At 44.0% G+C, this 21,543-nt stretch overlaps 1 protein-coding gene across 1 annotated transcript; it reads right to left on the minus strand.

Moving 5' to 3' along the window:
* Positions 1-60: 60 nt before the first annotated feature.
* On the minus strand, positions 61-21,509 carry LOC125303981 (laminin subunit beta-1-like). The gene is given in 35 exon segments (XM_048258016.1): positions 61-904; positions 1,048-1,207; positions 1,431-1,607; positions 1,978-2,115; positions 2,513-2,724; positions 3,172-3,316; positions 3,534-3,665; positions 3,667-3,741; positions 3,905-4,146; positions 4,439-4,623; positions 4,735-5,104; positions 8,090-8,186; positions 8,409-8,626; positions 8,841-9,065; positions 9,218-9,381; positions 9,620-9,851; positions 9,967-10,110; positions 12,285-12,353; positions 12,356-12,485; positions 12,604-12,724; positions 13,123-13,250; positions 13,343-13,501; positions 13,657-13,792; positions 13,887-13,966; positions 14,223-14,335; positions 14,450-14,626; positions 15,154-15,342; positions 15,510-15,630; positions 16,541-16,740; positions 16,849-16,912; positions 17,234-17,422; positions 17,805-17,878; positions 19,449-19,587; positions 20,638-20,810; positions 21,374-21,509. Coding segments are annotated over 35 exon segments (5,385 nt in total). The 5' UTR covers positions 21,441-21,509; the 3' UTR covers positions 61-764.
* Positions 21,510-21,543: the final 34 nt, after the last annotated feature.

Raw genomic sequence — 21,543 nt, forward strand, 5'->3', positions numbered from 1 at the left:
AACAGACATGTCATCTGCAAAAGAGTGTGACATCAACATAGAAATGTATGACACAATAAACAATGTTCCAATTTTGCTTTAACAATGTGTTGAATTGACAGTCAGCACTGTTCAAATGTAACAAAGCATGGAAAGGGCCAGACCATTGGCCAGATCTCTCTGATCAAACGACGTCAATGTAATACTGTCAGTTAAAAAGAAATACAACACACTCCAGTGTAGTCAACACTGCCTGAACACTGGTGAAGGTGCTGTACCAGACTGGGTCAAACCTGAGGGAGAGCCCAGAATCACCAGGAAACTGCCTCACGTGGTTACTAGCTAGAAGTAATCCTTTCAAATCTTATCAGAATAAATGCTGATGAGCCTGAAAACTATAGTTTATATAACTACAGACTATAAGTATAGTCATTGAAAAACAATTTGTATGGGTGGAGATTTTTTCCAGTTTACAATTGCTTAAACACATTGGTTCACACAACTTTGAGTTTAAAAAGACCAATTCTGACAGGAATTTATAAATTAAACATTTAATTTAGACAGAGTCAATATCACTCTCAGTATTTAAAGTGAAATGTAACGACTTTGGGCCATTGAGAGTTTGTTTCAATATGTTTTGCTTCTTTTAACTTTTACTCATTCAGATATTTTTTTATACCATCAGCTTGAATACATGGCATTTTCCTATAGTTTCTATTTTATCGAATGGCATTCCAGATTAGTGTTGTAAACGGCCTGTTAATTAGTGACTGTTCCTCCTGGTGTTAAAACAGACAGGTGCTGTAAAGAGTGACTTTATGGCTGATCTCCTTGAGCAGTTCTCGCACAGCCTTCTCCATGTCCACCAGCTGATTGGCCTTATCCTCCAACGTCTTCTGGTTGTCATCATAAGACTTCTCCAAGTCTAGTGATAAAGAGACACATCAGGCCATTGATCAATTTTGATAGTGCCATGAATGTATATCTGGAGACCATCATAACTATAAGACATTCGCTTTATATTTTTGCGTTATATTTTATTCGTTCAGAGGAGTCTCTTTGACAAACCTTTGAGGAGCTGCAGCTTGTCACTAGCTTGCAGCAGCAGGTCTTTGGCTTCCTGCTGTAGCATTTCCGCCCTCTTCTTGGCGTCGGCGATGCCGCTTGCTTTCTCTGTAATCAGTCCCTCCACTGTGTTGTATTTACTCTTTATGTCACCGTCCAGATCCTGAACAAATACATTACAAATAATAAGAAGCAAGTATGCAGGATGCTGTTTTGAACATATTCCCAAGATCGTGTACTTCAGTGTATCTTCAGCAAGGAGAAAGCTCTATTCTGTTTAGCCATATTTTTCTGCTACCAGAATGGTCATTAGCATATTTAAACTTAATTTATTCAGTTTCATACAAATAAGCACAGAAAATAAAGTCTGGAGCAACCGTTCTAACCTTTTTAACCTGTTCAGCTACTTTGTTGATATTCTTCATGTCTTGCTCTGTCTTCTCAGCAGTGCTGGTGGTGTTCTGGGCTTTCTCCTTGAGCAAAGCCACGTCTTTCTCCAGACGATGTAGCCTCTGTGTTGCGTTATTTAGCCTGAACTCAGAATCTGCTGTTTCAGATTCCACCTGGCACAGAAAACAGACCACAATACATTAACATTTCAAACAACCACTAAATACTACCTATGTCCGTTATTAAAGCAACAATATGGAGAAGTGTACTGTTTTTAATGTATGTAGTTTGGTAGGTAGCTATTTTCTTTATACTGTTAAGTTTCAAATGTTTAAATACCCAAATGTTTAAATACTTTCAACTGCAACATTGATTTGACTTATTTCCATTTCATTGAAATTTATTATAAATTGTTACCCAGACTTCACCTAAACCCTATTTCTATCCCATAAATGTGTGACAGTTAATGTTCTGTTTGGCGTATCTTATTTCTATCTTTGAAAGTTGTGCTTCCTTGCCCAGGCCCTCTGTGTGTTTACTCACAGAGATGAGGAGGTCCTGTGTTCCTTTGATGTCCGTGGTGGCCTGCTTGATGGCCTCAGCTGCTGTGTTCTGAGCCTTCTCGGCCTGATCCAGGGCCTCCTTCACCATCACGGCTGTGCCACGGATATCCTGTGGCTTCTTTGCTGTGAATTTAAGGACTACAGTAACTAATTTGTGCCATCAAACTGATTACTTAGCTACAACTAAGAAACAAGATATATTTCCTGTAGCAAATTATGTGTTTGCCTGGCAGCAACAATTAAGTTTTGATTTGCTTTTTATGCTCACACATTGGCTACACGCCCAACATCTGGGAGACATCTGGCTTTATTATAAAGGCCCCTCCACCCTACTACGGTAACACTATGCTATGTGCTATGTTATCCCATACCATAGCCTCTAGATGGCAGCAGTTTGCTGCGTAGAAGTTGCTCCCTAATTGTGTCTGAATGGCCAGAGCTACCAGAGGAAGCAGTGAAATCTAAGGGCCTCTCTGACTCTTCCATCCCAACACCTCATCTCACATCTGTTTGACTGACCTGGCCTTGCGGGCTTGTTCCAGCAGGCTCTCTGCCTGTTGGATGTCGGCAGCGCTCTGGTTGAGGATGTCCTCCACGCTGGACAGGCTTCCTACGCGCTCGCGGATTTCATCGGTCAGGTTCTGCAGCTGGGCCGGTGTGGTGGGCATCTGCATCTCCAGAACCTCATTAGCCACGGCCTCGATACTCTCCAAGTCCGCACCATCCTCTGTGTCCGCACAGGAAACAGTCATAACCAGGGTGACCAAACAGAGCAGGGAGCCTCCTTACAGTTCCCAAAACTGCACTACATCTCACTACAGCCCACAGCTGCATGATACTTCAACTGGTGTTAATAACCACAACATTACATTGGATATTACAGCCTAAAGCTACTATGCCATATATGGTCATCGGTCCCACGCCAACATTCCAAACATAAGCCCTTTCCCCCAACAGTCCCTCCAAGGTTGTTTCCTGAGGGCCACTTAAGCAGTGTGAGAGCAGTCCAGCAGACATAGACCAGACACCAACACAGTGCCATCCTCAACACAACCCTGAGCTGAGCCACACTCCCCAGAGGAGGGGCCAGCTCTGATAAAGCACAGAGACGAGGAGAGGAAAGGAGAGGAGAGTAGAAGAAAGGAGAGGGAGAGGAGAGGGAGAGCCAACGTACGGGTGAGGAAGTCTCGGATCTGCTTGATGAGTTCACGAAGCTCCTCGTTGCTCTGGTCCACACGCCGCTTGGTCTCGTTGGTCTTCAAGAGGACGCCCTGAGCACTCAGTTTGGCATTGTCTGCCTTGACCTTCGCCTCTGAAACCTGCACATACAAGTATGATGGCATGAGAAGGGTTTTAAAATATTACATCATGCTAACATTTTATTTGTGATTTTTAAGGAAAAGTAAGTGGAGCTATTACATTCTACTGAGATTGTGTATTTCATGGCTTCATAGGGAGTTAGTTCTTACCACAAACAAGTAAACTCTAGTTTGGAATTAAACAACACGACCGAAAACTGCTCAATTAGTAGCTTACCAGCTTGGAGAGCTTCTCCACCTCCTCCATAGCACTGCCAATCTCTTTCTCAAAGTCCTTGGCTTTGTGCCAGGCGCTGGACGCCAGGGTGGCCAGGCCATCGCAGCCCTCCCCGCCACACTTCCTGTTCCCGATTGGCATCCAGACAGCTGAGACCCCCGCATGGGGAGTCTGCACAGGTCTCTGAGTCGGCACGGCTACCGCACGTCTGCCGGACAACAATCAACACACACCAATGAATTCTATTCATGTTAAGACTCAGAAAACATGATAAATCAAATGAGAAAAGCAGCATCTAAACACACTGTCTGTGACTCAGTCACCCTGTTGTCATAAACATAGTGATAGAAAGTGAGCACGTTCTGTCATACCTTTTCACTAAGCTCTACTAGACTGAGGGTCTCTAGCTGTCCAGCTAGATCGTCCAGCCTCTTGGCATGTTCCTCCTGCCTGTTTAGAAACTCATCTCCCGTCTCGTTCATCCTCTGCTCCACCGCTTGGCGCAGAGCAGCTGACTGCTCCACAGTGCTGTCTGGATCACTGCTAGAGGCATTGGCTCGAGCCTCCGCTGACAGAGACTGCTTAAAGTATTTGGTGATGCTATCTGTGGCTCCTACAAAACACAATTTAGAGTTAATCCTCCCCGATCTCTAAAAATGAAAGTTAATTTAATTTGATTAAGTTCTGTCTATATAACTGACAGGTTAGACAAGTCAGTGAGTAGTTACATGAGACACGTTGTAATGCTACTGTAATGTTTACTGTTATTCTATGTTTTAAGATGCTTTGGATAAAATTGTCTGCAAAGCAAACATAAACCTGACTATAAACATTAACATAATATAGCATGTTTATCATTTGTTTACAGCCTACTGTATATAGCTGAAAATGACTGGTGTACTTACCACGCACATCAGAGTTCTTTACAAACTCCACCTGTTCCAGAAGCTCTTTGGCGGTACGCTCCAGTTTTTGGGCATCCTCTTTGAGGGCCTCCAGCTTCGTGTCTGTGACATTGTTCTCCAGGGAAACCTTGTCCAGAGCCTCCTCAGTTAGGTTCAACTTGTTGGTCATTTCTGACACCAGATCCCTGTTTATAAAGTTTATTAAAAAAAAGTGTCAGAAATGGGTTGATTTATCTTTTAAGCATTTCACCGAGTGCTCTGTAAGGAGGTTTCTGGGATGAATTAGTTGGGCTTACGTGGCTTGCTCCAAAAGGGCCTGCATTTCAGTGAGGGGCTGCGTGGCTGGGTTCTGTGCCAGGATGTTGCGGATGGAGCTGGCGCTCTTCTCCACGTTGTCTATGGTCTGCTGGTAAGGCCCTGTGATGCCACTGGCCTTGATGGCGTTGACCTTCTGCACTAGCCGGTGGGTCTGATTGGTGAGCTCGCCCACTATCACATCCCACTCGGCAAAGCACTGGTGGCAGCGCTCACAGTTGGGAAATTCGCCCGAGAATCCCCGAGCACAGGTATCACACCTGGGACCCGACACACCCTCCACACACACACAGTGCCCCGTGGCCTTGTTGCACTGGGGCTCGGCAGTGCCCCTGCGGTCGCAGTCGCAAGCTGAAATACACACACACACACACACACACACACACTTCTCAGGTCATTACATGCATCACTACATACATACATTTAACACAATTAACACACAGGATTCCCTCCACTAAAGTAAAAGTAAACTATGCTTTGGTCAGGGTTTAGTTCCTACGTGGTTGTTGGCTGTAAAAAACCTGAGGTCAGACACAGTAACCACAGAACTCTGCCGTGAGAGTGGTCAAGAGAGTGACCAAGGGGGAGGAGAAAGGGCCAGGAATGTTTGCCCACTTCAAAGCCTTTAGGGCCTCTTACACTGATGGAGAACAAAAGGGGCCTGATTTGCCCCACTTGGTGCTGCCAGACCCACAACAAACAATACTCGCGCTGGTGATGACCGACAAATGCCACAGTAAGTGTTTACAGACACTGACACACACACACACACACACACACACACACACACACACACGCACACACACACACACACACACACACACAAAAGCTTCAAGCGCACCTCAGGGCATTCCAAATGCACAATGGGGTCTGGAAGTGGGGGCTTAGAACAGGGTTAATCCTTGTTTTATGCAGGCAGGGACCCCCGGCACCGATGAGGTTTGGTCTAGCTGGAGGTATGCTATGAATGTGACCTTTTGTCTCTGTATTGTGGGCTTGTAGTAGTGAAACAAATGGAGTTTCTCGCCATGACCAAACAGACACACACACACACACACACACACACACACACACACACACACACACACACACACACACACACACACACACACACACACACACTCACACCTTACCCCATGCACTCTTCTCTGAGATAAAAGCAATGCCTTGTTTACACAGACTGAGCTGCAAACACACACCATGAAGTAGGGCCAGGTGTGGTGTTATAAATGTATGTCTAGCCACCACGTTCACACGGCACACAATTAAGTCTCATTCAACATAAGCAAGCAAGGATCGACATAAACCACTCAACAATTTAGAATCTTGAAAAGATATTGTGAAGTTGAAAACATGTTAATTTCTCAATCAATAAAGTAAATCTACTCAATCTATCTCTACCTAACAAGCAGCCAATAACTACAAAAGTCTACACATTACCAGTATAGGCAATCAGATGGTCTTTGTTCTTGATCATTTAGTATAACTTTACATGTTAATTATGCCAAAATAACACATGTTCCATTGATGAATTCAAACAATTTTGACATAATCCTAATCTATCCCTGGGATTTGAAACATGATAGTTCCTTTCAGACAAGGCTCTCACCCTTACGATATGCCTTCTCCACAGAGCATGTGTTCTCCATCATTCACAACAACACCACTATTGCAACAAGAGAAGCAGGCTTTTTTTCCTCAGTAAAAGATCACCATCTGGCTGACATTCCAACATGAGTTTGCTGCAGAGGGTAGGCATCCTTTACAGCACCCACCACTTAATGGCGGATGCAAAGCCATCTTTCCATGTCTTCTGTTAAGGCATGGGTGCATGTGGTTGAGACTTGCCCTAATTAAAGTTACGTAATTACTTTTTATCAATGATATTTGAGTTATTTAATAAAAAAATATTTTAAAATGTTAAACATGTAAGAGCCTGGGATAGGAACAAAAGTTCCTGTGCTTTTCTTCCAAGTGCTTTTCTGACAATAAGGGGAAACTGATTTCAGCTGTTTAAATACAGCAAACTGTGGCTGTGTAACACAGGGCTTTTTGCGGGGGAGGCAATCTGATCTGGGAGAAACACAGGGCATTTCCTGCTTGCAGGCTATCCAAACAGGCAGAGCCCCTGTGAGCTCACTCTCCCCATCACCGCTGCCTGCTGAGAGACACTCACCATGAGCCCGCCAGACTGACCGAGGAGACTTTTAGGGTGAGACAGCATCCAAAAAAAAAAAAAAAACTCAAATGTGGGACTACAGGATGTTAGGACTGCATTCATTTCCCAATAGACAGTCACTTCAGAGAGCATGTGAAATATGTCCCTGTTACTCCACCCTTGAATAACTGGGGTTTCCTCTTTCCAGATGTTTGAATCAGAGTTGAAGAGGTCTATAAAGCTCGGCCAAAGTATAAGAAAAATTTAGTTTGAAATAACACTGAAACATTGATTGCTTAATTACCTCCAACTAAGTACTTGCTGTAGTGTGTTAAGTAAAATGCATACGTCATCACCACTTATTATAGAGGTGATGAGAGCATTTAACAACTGACACTGGCCATTGCAAAGACTGAGTTCATTGTTGTTAAGGTCTTATAGACCCAAAGTAGTCAGTGTCTCACTTTTCATGGCAGAACCTTCCACACAAGTAACCCGTTCAGAGTCAGCATGCTCTTCAGCCATGACAGTCTGTTCAAAGAACTCAGCGCTTTAGCACTGGACAAAAGGCTCCTTTCTATTGCAGGGTCCTGCATCGCCATCCCAGCCTCCTCACAGAGTGTCCGAACAAAGGTGTATTGTAGCGCGCACAGGATATTGAGAGGCTTAGACAGATCCCCTACATGCTCTCAGAGCGAATGCCGTCAGTGGAGGGAGGAGTACCTCCAGCCCCTAATCTGGAGCCCACTGACAGATGGGCCATCCCAGAGCAGAGATCTACAGCTGGCTCTCCGCAGGAGGGTGATGAGGGGGACTTCCAGTGGTGTGACATCTTTACAACCCCTCACATGCCCAGCAAAGTATGAAAGCATGCAGAGGATTTAGCATTGGAATGTTTTAGATATGACTGTATGGAACATTTTAAATGACTATTTTTTAAGGGACATGGACTGCAATGTTTAGTTGATATAATAGCTGAAACATGACAAAACAGCTGAAACAGTTTTAGACTACTTAATTTGTGTAGGTTTACACAGCTCAACATAATTCTTTTCAGTAAAAATTCTCTATTACCATCTTATGATAAGTGATATCATACAAGTCTACATGTTTGCATCATAATTCATCTGTAATCAGTAGAACTATTAAGCAATGTGCAGCAAAGACCCTGAACTCACCGTGACACTTCACCTCTGGATTCCCCCAGAATAACTCTCTGCACTCATGACATGTCCTCCCCCCAAAGCCAGGCATGCAGGAACACTGGCCTGAGATCTGTACAGGGCACAAAGACAGGGCTCAGTGTCTGCATGAACAACTCACAAGTATAGTCACTCAAAACAGGACATCCATATTCCAGCCACACTGAAAATAAACATACAATTTAACCATAAAAACCGACCACACACAACACTGCCTAGTTACACATTATACGACATCACAGCTTTGGAATTCTCCCACAGCACACACACAAGGCAAGCTTCCCCCCATATCTACCTCATTACAGGAGGTCCCGTACGAGTGCTCTGGGCTGCAGTTGCAGTCCTCACAGCCTCTGCCGCTGCCCATGTTCCAGGTGTCGGGGGCACACAGGTCACAGTGCTGTCCCACCACATTGGGGAGACACTGGCACTGGCCACTGGAGAGGTCACAGTGACAATCTCCCAGAGAGGGGCAGGAGTCCTGGGCAGTGCCTTGGTGGTTGCAGATGCATTCTGATAAAAGGACATTAGAACACCCATTAGGAGACCAGGAGGAGGGATAAAGCAGGCCGCTTAATGCTGTTTGACAGCAAAAAACATTTGACATTTATTTCTTTAACATTCATAAAAATGGGTCCATAAATGCACAATGATTGCCTGTTGATGTATCACAATAATGAACCATAGGAGAATGATGGGCATGTAAGCATGTCATGGTGGGACTTACTTCTGCAGCTTTGGGTGAGGGCATTGCCATAGTAGCCCAGCTTACAGCGGCTGCAGTCTTGGCCCTCTGTGTGGTACAGGCATTTGAGGCAAGCCCCTGTGCTGGCGTCACAGGCGCCCGGATCCATCATGTCGATGTTGCTGTTGCACTGGCATGGGAGACACTGACCTCCTGCCTGGTGAGGGTTACCATAGTAACCTGGGGCACACTCATCACACCTGGCGCCTGAAAGACAGGAAGAGATGATTGAGGCAGGGAGAGAGAAAGGAAGAAGCTCCGCTATAAAACGCAAACAAGCCCCTGCAAGTGTCTCACTATAAATGGCTGTGTGTTGGCAGTGATGACAGAGGGCTCGTAACTGGGTGGGTGTTTCCTACCTTGATATCCAGGGCTGCAGACACAGAACACCTGGAAGGAGTCCGGGCTCTTGTAGCATCCCCCAGCAAACTGCCGATTACTTCCTGGACCATCAGGGCACATGCATGGGCGGCAGTGGTCTCCAGATCCAAGAACTGGATCACCATAGTAGCCACTGAGACACCTGTGGATGAGGACCAAGTTGTAGGAATTTCAGGTACCGAATTTCAGAAAAAAAAATGGGCAAAAGAATGTATGATCTGTGAGCTACATGGCCACGACTCTCGGAATATGAATGACTCATAATGTACTCCTAATTGCGTGGGTGAAGCACCGTGGCTTGCAGGCTTTTCTTGTGAGAGTCACATCCAACTGCACAATACACATTAGAGAACAACACTGGGGTAGAGTTTGCAACAGACCTCTCACAGTTGTGCCCGGTGGTGTGTTCCCTGCAGGCCAGGCACTCTCCTGAGTGGACGTCGCACTGGTCAGCGTGGCCGTTGCAGGTGCAGGGCCGACAGTTGGGGAAGCCCCAGTGGCCAGGCAGGCAGCGGTCACACTGTCGGCCGTAAGCACCGGGAACACACTCACACTGACCAGTGGCCTCATGGCAGAAAGCATGGAGGGAGCCCTGAGGGTTACACTCGCACGCTGAGGAGTGGAGAGGGGGGTGGGGGGGTTAGAACAGTCAAAAACAGGTTCACAAAAACAAAAATGAAGTGGCCACATTTGTGTAGCTTGCTTGTTTTTTGCCTCATTAACTCACGTCTGCAGCCAGATGGTCCGAAGAGAAATGTGGCTGGGGCACAGCTGTCACAGTTCCTGCCCATCACATTGGTACGACACTGACATTGTCCACCATTTGGGTCACACACTGTGCTGAGGGACCCCATAGGATCACACTGACAGGCTGGAAAAACAGGAAAACAAAGCAAAGTTACACAATTACCATGACAAATCAATAACGCTCTGTCCCTGTGTATATGAGTTCCACATTCCACAGTTTGGTTTATTTAACTACCTTATGTGTATCTGAAAAGGATTTGGGGAAGCTTGTCTATATAAACATTAATTAAAAGTACAGGTGTGCTGACTTGGAAAGTCAGACATGAAAGCTAGAAAAAACAGCTGAGAGTGGCGAGGACCCTGATGACCTCCCACCCGGGACACAGCCACCCCCTATTAGTCCTTTAGACCTCTCCACACTCTTCCTGAGACACCCAGAGCAGATACAGGGTTTACATACTTTAAATAGTTTTGACGTCCTAATAAAACATCTGTGCATACTTTAGTCAAAATACCAAAAGGAAGAAGCACCACAACACTGTTTACAACTATCTAGGACTGCAACGATTAATCGATTAGTTGTTGACTATTAAATTAATCCCCAACTATTTTCATAATCGATTACTCGGTTTTTGTGTCTTTTTATATACAATATACAAATTCTCTGATTGTAGCTTCTTAAACTTCAATATTTTCAGCTTTACCTACTCCTCTATGACAGTGAACTAAATATCTTTGGTGTGTGGGGAAAAAAAAGAAGGCATTTGAAGACTTGAGCTGATCTTGAGTTTTGGGAAACGATGATTGACCCCCATTTTCTGGCATTTTGTGGATCAAACAACTAATCCATTAATCGAGAAAATATTCGGCATTAGTCGACCATTAAAAATAATCGTTGCAGCCCTATAACCATCTGAAGAGCCCTTTTCAGCGCCCTGTTTGTGTGCCTGTACCTTAACAAACACAGGCACGTTCCGAGAATGCAGGATAAAAGCAACCTTTCTGACTTTCGTTTTTCGAAACTTTGTTCAGATAAGTAGAACTGATGTGGTTTTATTCAACAAGCTGCACAATTCTATTGACTGAATCACATGTTTCCAGACCTATGCAGCCCATAAACAAAAACTGGATTTTGCAATGTCTGTCTTCTTGCATCGGCAGCCATCTCAAATACATGCGTAAAAGCACTGAAAGGTGAAATTCTCATGTTATGGGACCTTTAAGAATTGTGTCAAGTTGTATTAGAGCTTCCCAATTAGCTGAGCATGATGAGAACCCCTACAAAGCCTGTTCTTTCTTTAGGGCAACGTGATGACAGCTGTTGCTATGGCTGACTGCAGTTCAAAGAAAGGCTGAACTCCCAACCGTCTGTGAATCTTAATACTATTTACAACAGTCATATCACATTTCCGCACCCACATCTCACAGGTTTAATAACCTATCCTGCTCATCTGGAGCACATCTTAGTTTTTTTTTCACTGTCCTTGGGCTGAAAATCCTATTCATCAAACAGGAAGAAATGCATACGAAGCAAGAAGGTGCCAGGCGCAAAAGCCAAGTCAGGAACTAGCCAAAGACGCACCTTTTTGCTTTTCACGCAAACACAGAATCAACTAAATATTACAAGTTAAACTACTTAGTAAAAACAACTTAATCAAGTATTTTGTTTTTATGCTTTCAGAGTGCTGTCTATCGAGCTATCTGTCGCTGGGTTTTTGTTGTGGAGCTGCTTTATGAATTCAGCATATCATTCTAATTATCAGACCTGCCAAAATTGCAGTCTGCATCCTGTGCCTCGAGGGTACATCTACCACAGTCTGACAATAGTGGAGATTTACAGCTGGCTTGAGAAAGTCTCTCATGTGACGGAATGCCTGAGAAGCCGAGCTCTGTAATCAAGCCTGAGGCTTTGGACAGGCTCACACTTGTAACAGGGGCCATGCGGGATCTCTGTGGCTCAGTGATGAAAGAGACATGAGGATACACACAAGACGGAGGAAGGCCTGAGGTCACACACAAACACAACTCTAGAGTATTAAATGACAAGTGTATGATCTAGACAAATGCTTGACTGAGTGTGAGGAAAGGCTAGATTTACAACAAGGGCTAAAGAGACATGTGCATGTGGGCAAATCAAAGCTGCATTGTTTTTTCTGTGTGTGTGTGTGTGTGTGTGTGTGTGTGTGTGTGTGTGTGTGTGTGTGTGTGTGTGTGTGTGTGTGTGTGTGTGTGTGTAGGGGGAGGGGGTGCCTGCTTGTGCCTGTGTGTATAGGTGCCTGGGCGTGTGACTGAGATTACCTTTAGCTCCTGAGTGTAGCAGTGCAGACACACTGAAGATATAGTCCTTGCAGATATCCGTCATGGGGTCTTCACCACCCCCTGGCTGTTCTCTAGACACCTGTAGCGCTGGAAGGTGTCCCAGGCGTTATTGGTCACCACATCTCCTCCCTCTGACCCTGAGAAGATCTCCAGGTTCTTACAGTGCGGCATCAGCACAATCTAACCACAGAAAGAGAATGTGTGTTAGTGCTTGCATCTGTGATGAATCATGGACAGAATATTATTTCTCAACTAATAAAATATGCAGAGATATGCAAAGATTGAAGATGAAACTCACTGAGTCTATGAGGGTGTAGGGGGATTGGATGTCACTGAGTGTGGAGTAGAGAGGCAGACTAAGCCGGATGGTGTAATTCAGGCCAGTTTCAAAGCACACAGGCCTGGGGAGCGCCACATACCTACCCAAATCATAAGACCACATTAACTCATAGTACATTTAACAATAACATAACATTTAACATTTAACGTAGTACATTCCTACGTCCTGTTTAATAAAGTAGATGTGTAGATCGAGCTGTGAAGACAAACATAGATGGAGTAGAACCACAGACTCACTCTTACAGACTCTTTACTTGGCAGACTCATCAAAAGCTGAAGCATAAGTTTGATCTACAAGACTCGGGTCCTACACGGGTATACAGTCCACTTAAAAAGCACCTCTGGAGTAGGACCACGAGAACACCCAAGAAGATTCTTTTTCTTTGTCTTTCAATCTCTCTCACACACACACACACACACACACACACACACACACACACACAAAGTCATTCAAAGAGAGAGAACAATAGGGGCCCACCTGGAGCCGGGGTGAAGAGAGAGCCGCTGGTTGTCGTCCTCGGGCATTGTGTTTGCACATCTGCTATCTGCTGTGATCACCCTGGGCCTAATGACAGTCATCAACACCTCTTCCCACTGCTCTGGCAACTACACACAGGGACACGGACACAGCACATATGAGGGGAGCTCAGACTACTTTGGACACTCTTTTTTCTGATGGAGTCCGGAAGTGAGATTACCTGAGGCTCATAGCGAATAAGGATGTCATACTCCATGGAGTGGGGAAGGTTGTCAATGTTAAACTCTAGGTATGCCCCCTCCGGCACGTTAACAAACCCAATGCCAGTCCAGGTGGGAGTGCGGTCGACAGGGTAAGGCCTCTGCACCACTGTCACGCCCTAAAGAGAAAAGTATCAGTTCAGTACATTTATATTTATATATATTTATGCATTTAGCTGATGCTTTTATCCAAAGTGGCCTAAAATTGTAAAAAAAAAAACTAAAACTTTAAAATTGCATATCAACTGATATTAAAAGATGATGTTATACTTACAGGCCCAAATTTGGCATCCTCTGCTTCGTAAGTATAATGGTCCAGTCCGATGAAGTAAAATCCTGACTCCACCTGGTCGCAGCGCCGGCCAAACATGTGCTCCCGACATTGACACTGTCCCGTCTCTGCAGAACAGCTGGGGATTTGCATTAAGACAAACAGCTAGGACTCTTACGGCTAGATGGGCATTCAGTGTGAGAACTTAAACAAATAACTGATAGAGTACTCACTCATTGTTGAGTGCCCCGCCGAGGTCACAGTCACATGGGCGACAGCCATCCATGTCATTGCTCAACCCCCAGTGCTGAGGCTGTAAAACAAACAGCTTCTCAGTACACATCGTAAAAAGGCTAGACCACCCACAAAACACTCTCAGTCAAAGAGCTTTAGGGCAATACGAAAGTCTGTCCCTATCACTCTGAGGTGATAGGGACAGGTATAGAAAGTAGAAATTGCACAAACATTTTCTAAAAACCTTTCAAGTCAAATGATTTGTGTAATCATTGAGGATGTATCTATTTCTATTTGCTCTCCCATACATTTGCCCATATATCAATGGAACTCACCATACACTGGTCACAATTTCTACCAGTGACCAGACGCTTGCAGTAGCACCTTCCACTGTCTGTTTCACAGGGACTTCCTCCAGGAACTGTCCCGAGAGCATTGCAGGTACACGCTGTGACAAGAGAACACAAAGCAAATCACATCACAAGCTCAAATGACTATTTGTACAGATACAAGTGCGGTATTCCAACTGCCATGTTTAAAAGTATAGGACGAGGATTCTTACGCTTGCAGCCCAGATGGTCATCGCTCAGACCATAGTGACCTTGTTTGCACTGGTCACAGCGCTCTCCCTCCACGTTGGGCTTACAGCGGCACTGGCCAGCAATCAACCCGGTCGAGACGTCAGTCAGAGCATCACAGATCCCTCCATTCAGAGAGCCCACTGGGTCACAGTTACAAGCTGCAGAGACATATTTACAACAGGAGGAACTTCAGGGGGGTAATACGACTTCCGACACAGAGCGGAGCATAAACAGGATGCAGGATCAGACATTATCGCATGATGGTGTGTTCATGAGGCAGAAAAAGAGGTCAGAAAGAAGTGAGGCATGCGTGCTATCAGATATATGGGACGCTGGCTGGAAGTGGGGGCTGAGAGGAGAACACAAAGGGAATCTTTAAATACAAAAGGCAGACAAGACTGAGGAATCCAAACCATGACATGGACTGAATATCAAACGCTAAAGAGGAAGATGACAGATCAGAATACAGTAGAGAACAAAGGAAGAGGAGAGAACAGAAGCTCTACTTCACAAAACAAGTGCAGTTCATGGTGTGTGTGCTAGTGTGTGTATGTGTGGCATGCTATACACTACATCCAAACTGTGCCCTTCTTATTAGCCCTATTTATGTATCTCAATTATAAAATAGCAATAGGGAAATACAGTTATACAAATACAGTATACTGTGTCGAAATGATGAACTTACGCTCGCAGATGTTGGGGTCACGTATGTCTCGTTCGTGGTGCTGGTAGAAGAAAGGCTTGCACTGCTCACAGTTGTTGCCCATGGTGTTGTGCCGGCACTCATCACATACTCCTCCACTCACATTGCCCGAGGCCACGAAGACCGCCATGTCAAAGTGGCATGCATCCGAATGGTGATTGCAGTTACACTCTGCAAGGGGAAAAATGGTTAGCTGGTGGGAATCATCACACTGAACCATAATCTTCACTCATTTTCTCTTTTTTTAAAACCACTCTGTAATAATGTAATAATAATCATTGTAATTATATATGTCAAATGGATTGAAAGAGTAGAATGCTGATGAAGAGGAGTCCTACTTTTGCAAGCATTGGTGTTGCGGCCTTCCGCGGGCCTCCAGGGTAAGTCATGATAAAAATCTTGGCATCTCTCGCAGTTCAGTCCCTTGGTATTGTGATTGCACATACAGTGACCATGAACCTACAGTCATAGAACAGAAACAGGCAAGGGGATTTGAGTACAACCACTTCTGCTCTAGGTCTAGGTCCTCTGAACAGCCCTCCCCTGGGTATGAATTAGGGTTGAGGGGATGTCACTGAGAGAGAACGCAACTACAAACAAACGATGTTGTCTAGCTACAGCTTTCCCTGCACAGTCTGAGAGCCCCCACTCCGGGTGGCTGTGCGAGATGTTTATCCTTAGCTTTGGGCATCTGGTCTGCATTAAATAAATGCTAGCACATAGACTGGAATCTTGCTAAAGAAGCCAGTCTTTCATGGGAAATGTACAAGAAGAAACCAGAGAATTAAGGACTCATGCAACATGCAACTATGAATAGAGGAGGATTTCTAGCCAGCTGCAGAGTGTAAACAGCTCAGTGTAGACTAAACAGGAACTTCATTGCATGGTTTTTTTACAGACATAGACAAAATGGTAAGACGGTATCAACCCTAACACACTCACACAGCCTTCCACACTCATTTTTTTTTTTTTTTTTGCTTTGGTTTCAGCTGCAATGAAATGTCAGAAATTAGTCCAGCATTTCTCATCCGGTTTACAAAATTGATTCATGCTGTGATTACCCAATTTAAGCAAGTAATTCCAAAGAAATCGTTTAAATTAAATTTACATTAAATATTCGTCATTACAGGTGGAGACATGTACTGACAGTAGGCATTCGGATATACTTGGCATTGCAACATCAATGTTAAAGCAAGACCATTTTGATTGAAGTCTTAACATGAAACTTGAAAATTGACAGCCCTGACTTTTCCTTTTTTACAGTGCACACAAACCTATGTGTGTTCACACACGCTGCCTCTACCATCCCACACCTACACCTACAACTACACAAACACACAAGTGGATTTAACAGGAATGACAGACTCACCATGCCTTCAGTAACACCGACTCCATCTACCGGGGCACACTCGGACGCATGGCCATAGCAGAAGCAGTTTCCCCTGACCACCATGTCGTACAGAGCGTAGTAGTACTTCTCCTTGATCTCTATGCGTGAGTCCAGCAGATTGTCCCCCAGTGTGTGGAGCCTGACGAATTTCACTCTGAGATTGGTGATCTTCAGCATATCTGAAATGAGTGAATAGTCCTTGTGAGTGTGGCTGTGGGAGGATAGAGGCAGATGCAGATACACTCAACTCAACTTTTTGTCCTTCTGCCTTGATGCAGTCTACTTACTTTGGATCCGGGGGCTGTATGGATCATCAATCCTGAACACAGGATCCAGAACTCGGAAGATGACCTACATATATGCAGATTCAATTAAAATACCTTGTGTTTCCTAAACGCCAACCAGTCCACAGAAGTAAGTAACACATTGAGCTAGGCAAGATCAAATTTCATCTAGATTAAGCACTTCGGTATCGTTAAAGATTGCTTAATCTATTTAGATGAAATTCTATCTTGCTTAGCTCAATGTGTTACTTACTTCTGTGGACTGGTTGGCATTTAGTTTACATATAAGTTAAGATAAAAATGGTGTAGAGTGTAGATTTTCATCATTCTACTATTAAGAAAACTATCCCAGGAGGAAGTTGGTGTTGGACTGGAGCTCTGTACTAACCTCGCCTTCTGTTGAAGGCTCAATGTCAGAGTAGCGGGAGTCACAGATGACGTCATCGACTTTCTTCATTGGCCCTTGGGAGATGGATGGGAAAGAGGTTTCACAGTCGTAGGCAAAGTAGCGGTATACCTGCCAGGTCCTTCCAAAGTCAGCTGACCGCTCAATCACCATAGCTGCAGAACGGAAAGTCTGGAGACAAAGACAACATTTATGATTCAGTGTTTCCCATATATTGACTTATTTGTGGTGGCCCACCACAATATCAACATTGACCACCACACAATGATTCTGCATGTTGTACTTTAAATTGGATGGAATTCATTCATTGTAGAGATATGTGCACCTTTGCACAGCCTCCCCTTGTCTCTCAACAAACCTACATGCATGTTTAAGGAAAACATTAACAATCCTGTTGTTAATGTCTTGGGAAACACTGTGATTGCACCCTGATCAAATATCAATATTCACCAAGAGCATTTTAACAACTCACAGAAAATGACCATCATAATGACGTCCAAAATGCATTGAAACCATTTTCTTTAATAACAACAGAACAGCAGTTGATATGTACCTTGAAGGTCATGATGAGATGTGTAAAGTGAAACTCAGCTTCCAGATTCAGCTGGATGGTTACATTTTCCACACCTGAAAACAGGGAGAAAGAGAGAGAGAATTCAGTTTAAGTTGGGAAAATAAATCAAAAAGAGATTCAACTGCATTCTTCATCATTAAGCCCCCAATACTACTGAAAATCTAGATTTATACAAATGTACTGCTGTATATGACATCTAGGCTTATTTCCATGAGACTGAAAATATCACTTACATTCTTAATGTCACACACAGTCAGACCTTTGGGGGATTATGCATGTTTCTTATGTTTATTACAATGTCATATTCTTGTGGGTTTAAACCAATTCAACAATTGATTCAGCTAATGATATCGGAACTCCCCCTATTACCGCCGGTCCCGTATTTCCACCGTCTTGCGTGTATGTGTCTTAATATCCTTTTCTATACAAATCAAGACTGCGGATTCCTAAAGAAACGCAAGCACCCACACCATAGGTGTATCTAAATTAGCTATATACCAAAAATTACATTTTACCATGACTCGAAGAGCTGTAAACAGTGTTGTAAGGCTGCGTGTACACATCCGCTTGGAGCTCCAATGGAATTTTAATTTCATGACGAGAATTCTCAGTCTAACCGTTCATGTACTGTTGAAACGGCGTAGTAAACAAAATCGGATATTTCAGGCAGTAAATGCTCCCGTTAAGAACCAAAACAGATTTTGTTCAAATCTACACTATGGCTACTGAAAAATGTAAGGTTCATTTATCAAATGTTATTTTAAGTATTGTTATTTTAAATATTGAAAAACATCGTTGTTTTAGAATTTTCGAATGAAAGTGGTGATTAAGTGCAGTAAGCTTGCAAAAGGGACAGTGTCCTGAGTGCAAGTGGTCTTTAGGTGCAATCCTTGGAGCTGCCATGAAGAGAACTGCCCTGTGTTTTACTGGGACCATGCTGGCTGGGTCAAAGCAACAGGCAGTCGCTTCACTTCATCATAAAAACAGCACAGCTTGCTTCAGCTGGATTTACAGATCCCTGATCCACGAGTGACCATTCATTCATTCTTTTGATGAGTAACCACTTCCTTTCTTCTCAGAGGAGATATATGCCCAACCCTCCCACCCCTTCCTGACTCCCTTCCTGTCTGACCACCCCACACTCTTCCCCGTCTCTCACACGCTTCTCTGGTTTCAACCAGAGACTTCATTTTTTTCATTCCATGTTTCAGTTCCAGACTCTTGGACACCCCACAAACCATCTTAATGCTTAACACATTACTCTCAGTCTTCTGGTTTCATGGGCTTTAACAGTAATGCCACAGCACTGGGTCCGATGGAGTCAGGAGTCTGTGATGGTGTCTATGAGCTCTAATAGATAATCATGCAGTTGACTACTCACACACTAAACTGACCAATTCCCACAACCAGCCTGTTAATCATTCACAGGGGGAAGACGATTACTTTCAAGTTAAATGGTGGGTCTCCACCGTGTCTGGTCAGCAATTACATGTTTGCCTTAAAGCTTTGACACCCTCAGTGATGGCCTGATTACAGGGGACCAGACAAAGGACAGGAGGGAGAGAGTTCGCCTTTATTTCCACCTCCTCCTCCTCATCTCCCATTTTTCCCATGAGAACTCACCATTCTCGGATTGCCACCAGGTTTTCAAGCGGTTGGGGGCAAAAGTTGTCACAACATTCTCAATCCTGTGACTGGTAGTGTGCTTCATTTTCTCACTGTAGGTCTCGGTGGAATCACAAACAAAGCACTTCTTCTCATCCTGGGGGAGGCAAAGGGGGAGGATTAAATGTCAGCGACATTCCAAAGACAGAACATTTCACATTCTAATGACCTACTTGATTCAGGTTACTTGTTTAGCACTATGGTAACTCTGATTTCCTTTACTTCATATGGAGGCCATAATTAAGAACCTTTGAAGTCACATAGCTCAAAACAACTGGCTCACTATGACCCCCCTGCTAGATGAGAGGCAGGGCACAGAAGAGATGTCATTTGCTCTCCAGATGTTCTGCTTGTCAGTGTGTGTGAGTGAGGGGAGGAATGTGTGAGAGGGGACAAGAGGGGAAAAGGAAGGATTTCTCCACTGTACTGAAAATAGCATCTTCAAGCATCATGTTTGGTGTCTACATGGAGAACTAGAACTGTAAAGAAGAGGGAGGTCTAACTTAATCTCAGTCACTGTTTGTTCAAGGTGTTACAACTTGTCTTGCTGATCAAAAGCAGACGATGTCTTAAGAAATGAAATCTTAGATGACAGCCTTAGGTCTGGTTTTCTGCATACTTTGATAATAGGCTCCACCCTTCAGGTCGGTACAAAGACATTTGTTTGGGGTAATTATCTACAAAGACCAATTTAATTCAAACATTCAACATGCATACAGAGAACTGCTGTTGAAGTCTCTAAATAATCAGAGTAGGACCGCCATCCAACAATTCAGATAATATTTTGGAACACAATAATCCTTCTAGACGCCTAGTTTTCTCTTAGTGTCTTGCAACAATGAATGCTCAACCATAAATGAGATCGAAGATGATTCAGGCAACAGATTTGGGATGATAAGGGGGCCAAGAGCCCTTGGAGGTGTTCCCACACTGACTTCTGCTTAAATCAGACAGTAGATCAGGAGTAGATTGCAATCACACAGTGATTATTATAGACTAAACTATCAGCTGCTGCAATATTCCTACAGCAAGCACTTTTATGTGGAATCACCTTTAAAGTATATAGATTAGGAGCAAGTGTGCTCTTTCCAAGATGCATAACCATCTCTGCATAACCACTACAGCATCCAGTCTCACTTTTAGTTACCTGTAGGTGACTGACGATACAGAAAGGTTCAGGCTTGACAAGGCCACAAGTAGAGGTGGCTGAGAGCTGGTGAGCTCGCCCAATAAGGAGATCTCCTGTAGCAGGGTAACAGCTCCCCTGTGTGCAGACGTCTCCAAACTCCGGCTCTTCGGCCAGGGCTAGGGCGCCGATAACTGTAGAAGGGAAGAAATAGTCATAGTTATGCCGTTTCCATTTTTATGATTTATGTCATTCTCTTGTGATTTTCTCGTGCAAGGTCTTTGTGGTGTCTTTCATGCGAGAGAGCTAAAATTTTGGACTTTAAAATTCTACATTTGCATGCAGTAGCCTATGGTCAATGAACATTCAGCTCTCTCATGAAATAACAGCACGTTATCTAAAACTACTGTCCCAGCCACCGGTGGGCTTTTTCACCTCACCACACATCACAAGATTCTGCCGTATAATGTGAATCATGCGAATGTAGGTTAGCCTACCAAGCACAAGCAAAAGTTAAAAGCATGCAGAACTGATCAACAACTACCATGCACAAATGTTCATTCATCACTGCATCCATACACTTATTTTGCAGTTACTTCAGTTAAAACGTTTCAGACGTTAGTAAGTTTCCGCTATTTCCGCTGTCTGAAAAATTAGTTACTTTCCTGTACAATAAATATAAATGTAACAAGTTTCGCATTGTCAAGATAAATGAAAGGGTAACAGTTAACCGTTTACAACAGTGAGAAAAACTTACACAAAAGCGCAGTTATATGAAACATTAAGAAGCAAAACGATGATTTCTCAATTCCGTCGTTTTGCATTTTGCCTGGCCAGTGATGTGTCTTCTAGGTAGCGGCGAGCTCCCTTCTCCGCCACGATTTTCCACTCTGCTCTGCTCACCAAGCAGTCAATGAACGAACTTTC

Source organism: Alosa alosa, chromosome 11 (assembly GCF_017589495.1).
Source record: "Alosa alosa isolate M-15738 ecotype Scorff River chromosome 11, AALO_Geno_1.1, whole genome shotgun sequence".
In the NCBI taxonomy this organism is placed as follows: Eukaryota; Metazoa; Chordata; class Actinopteri; order Clupeiformes; family Clupeidae; genus Alosa; species Alosa alosa.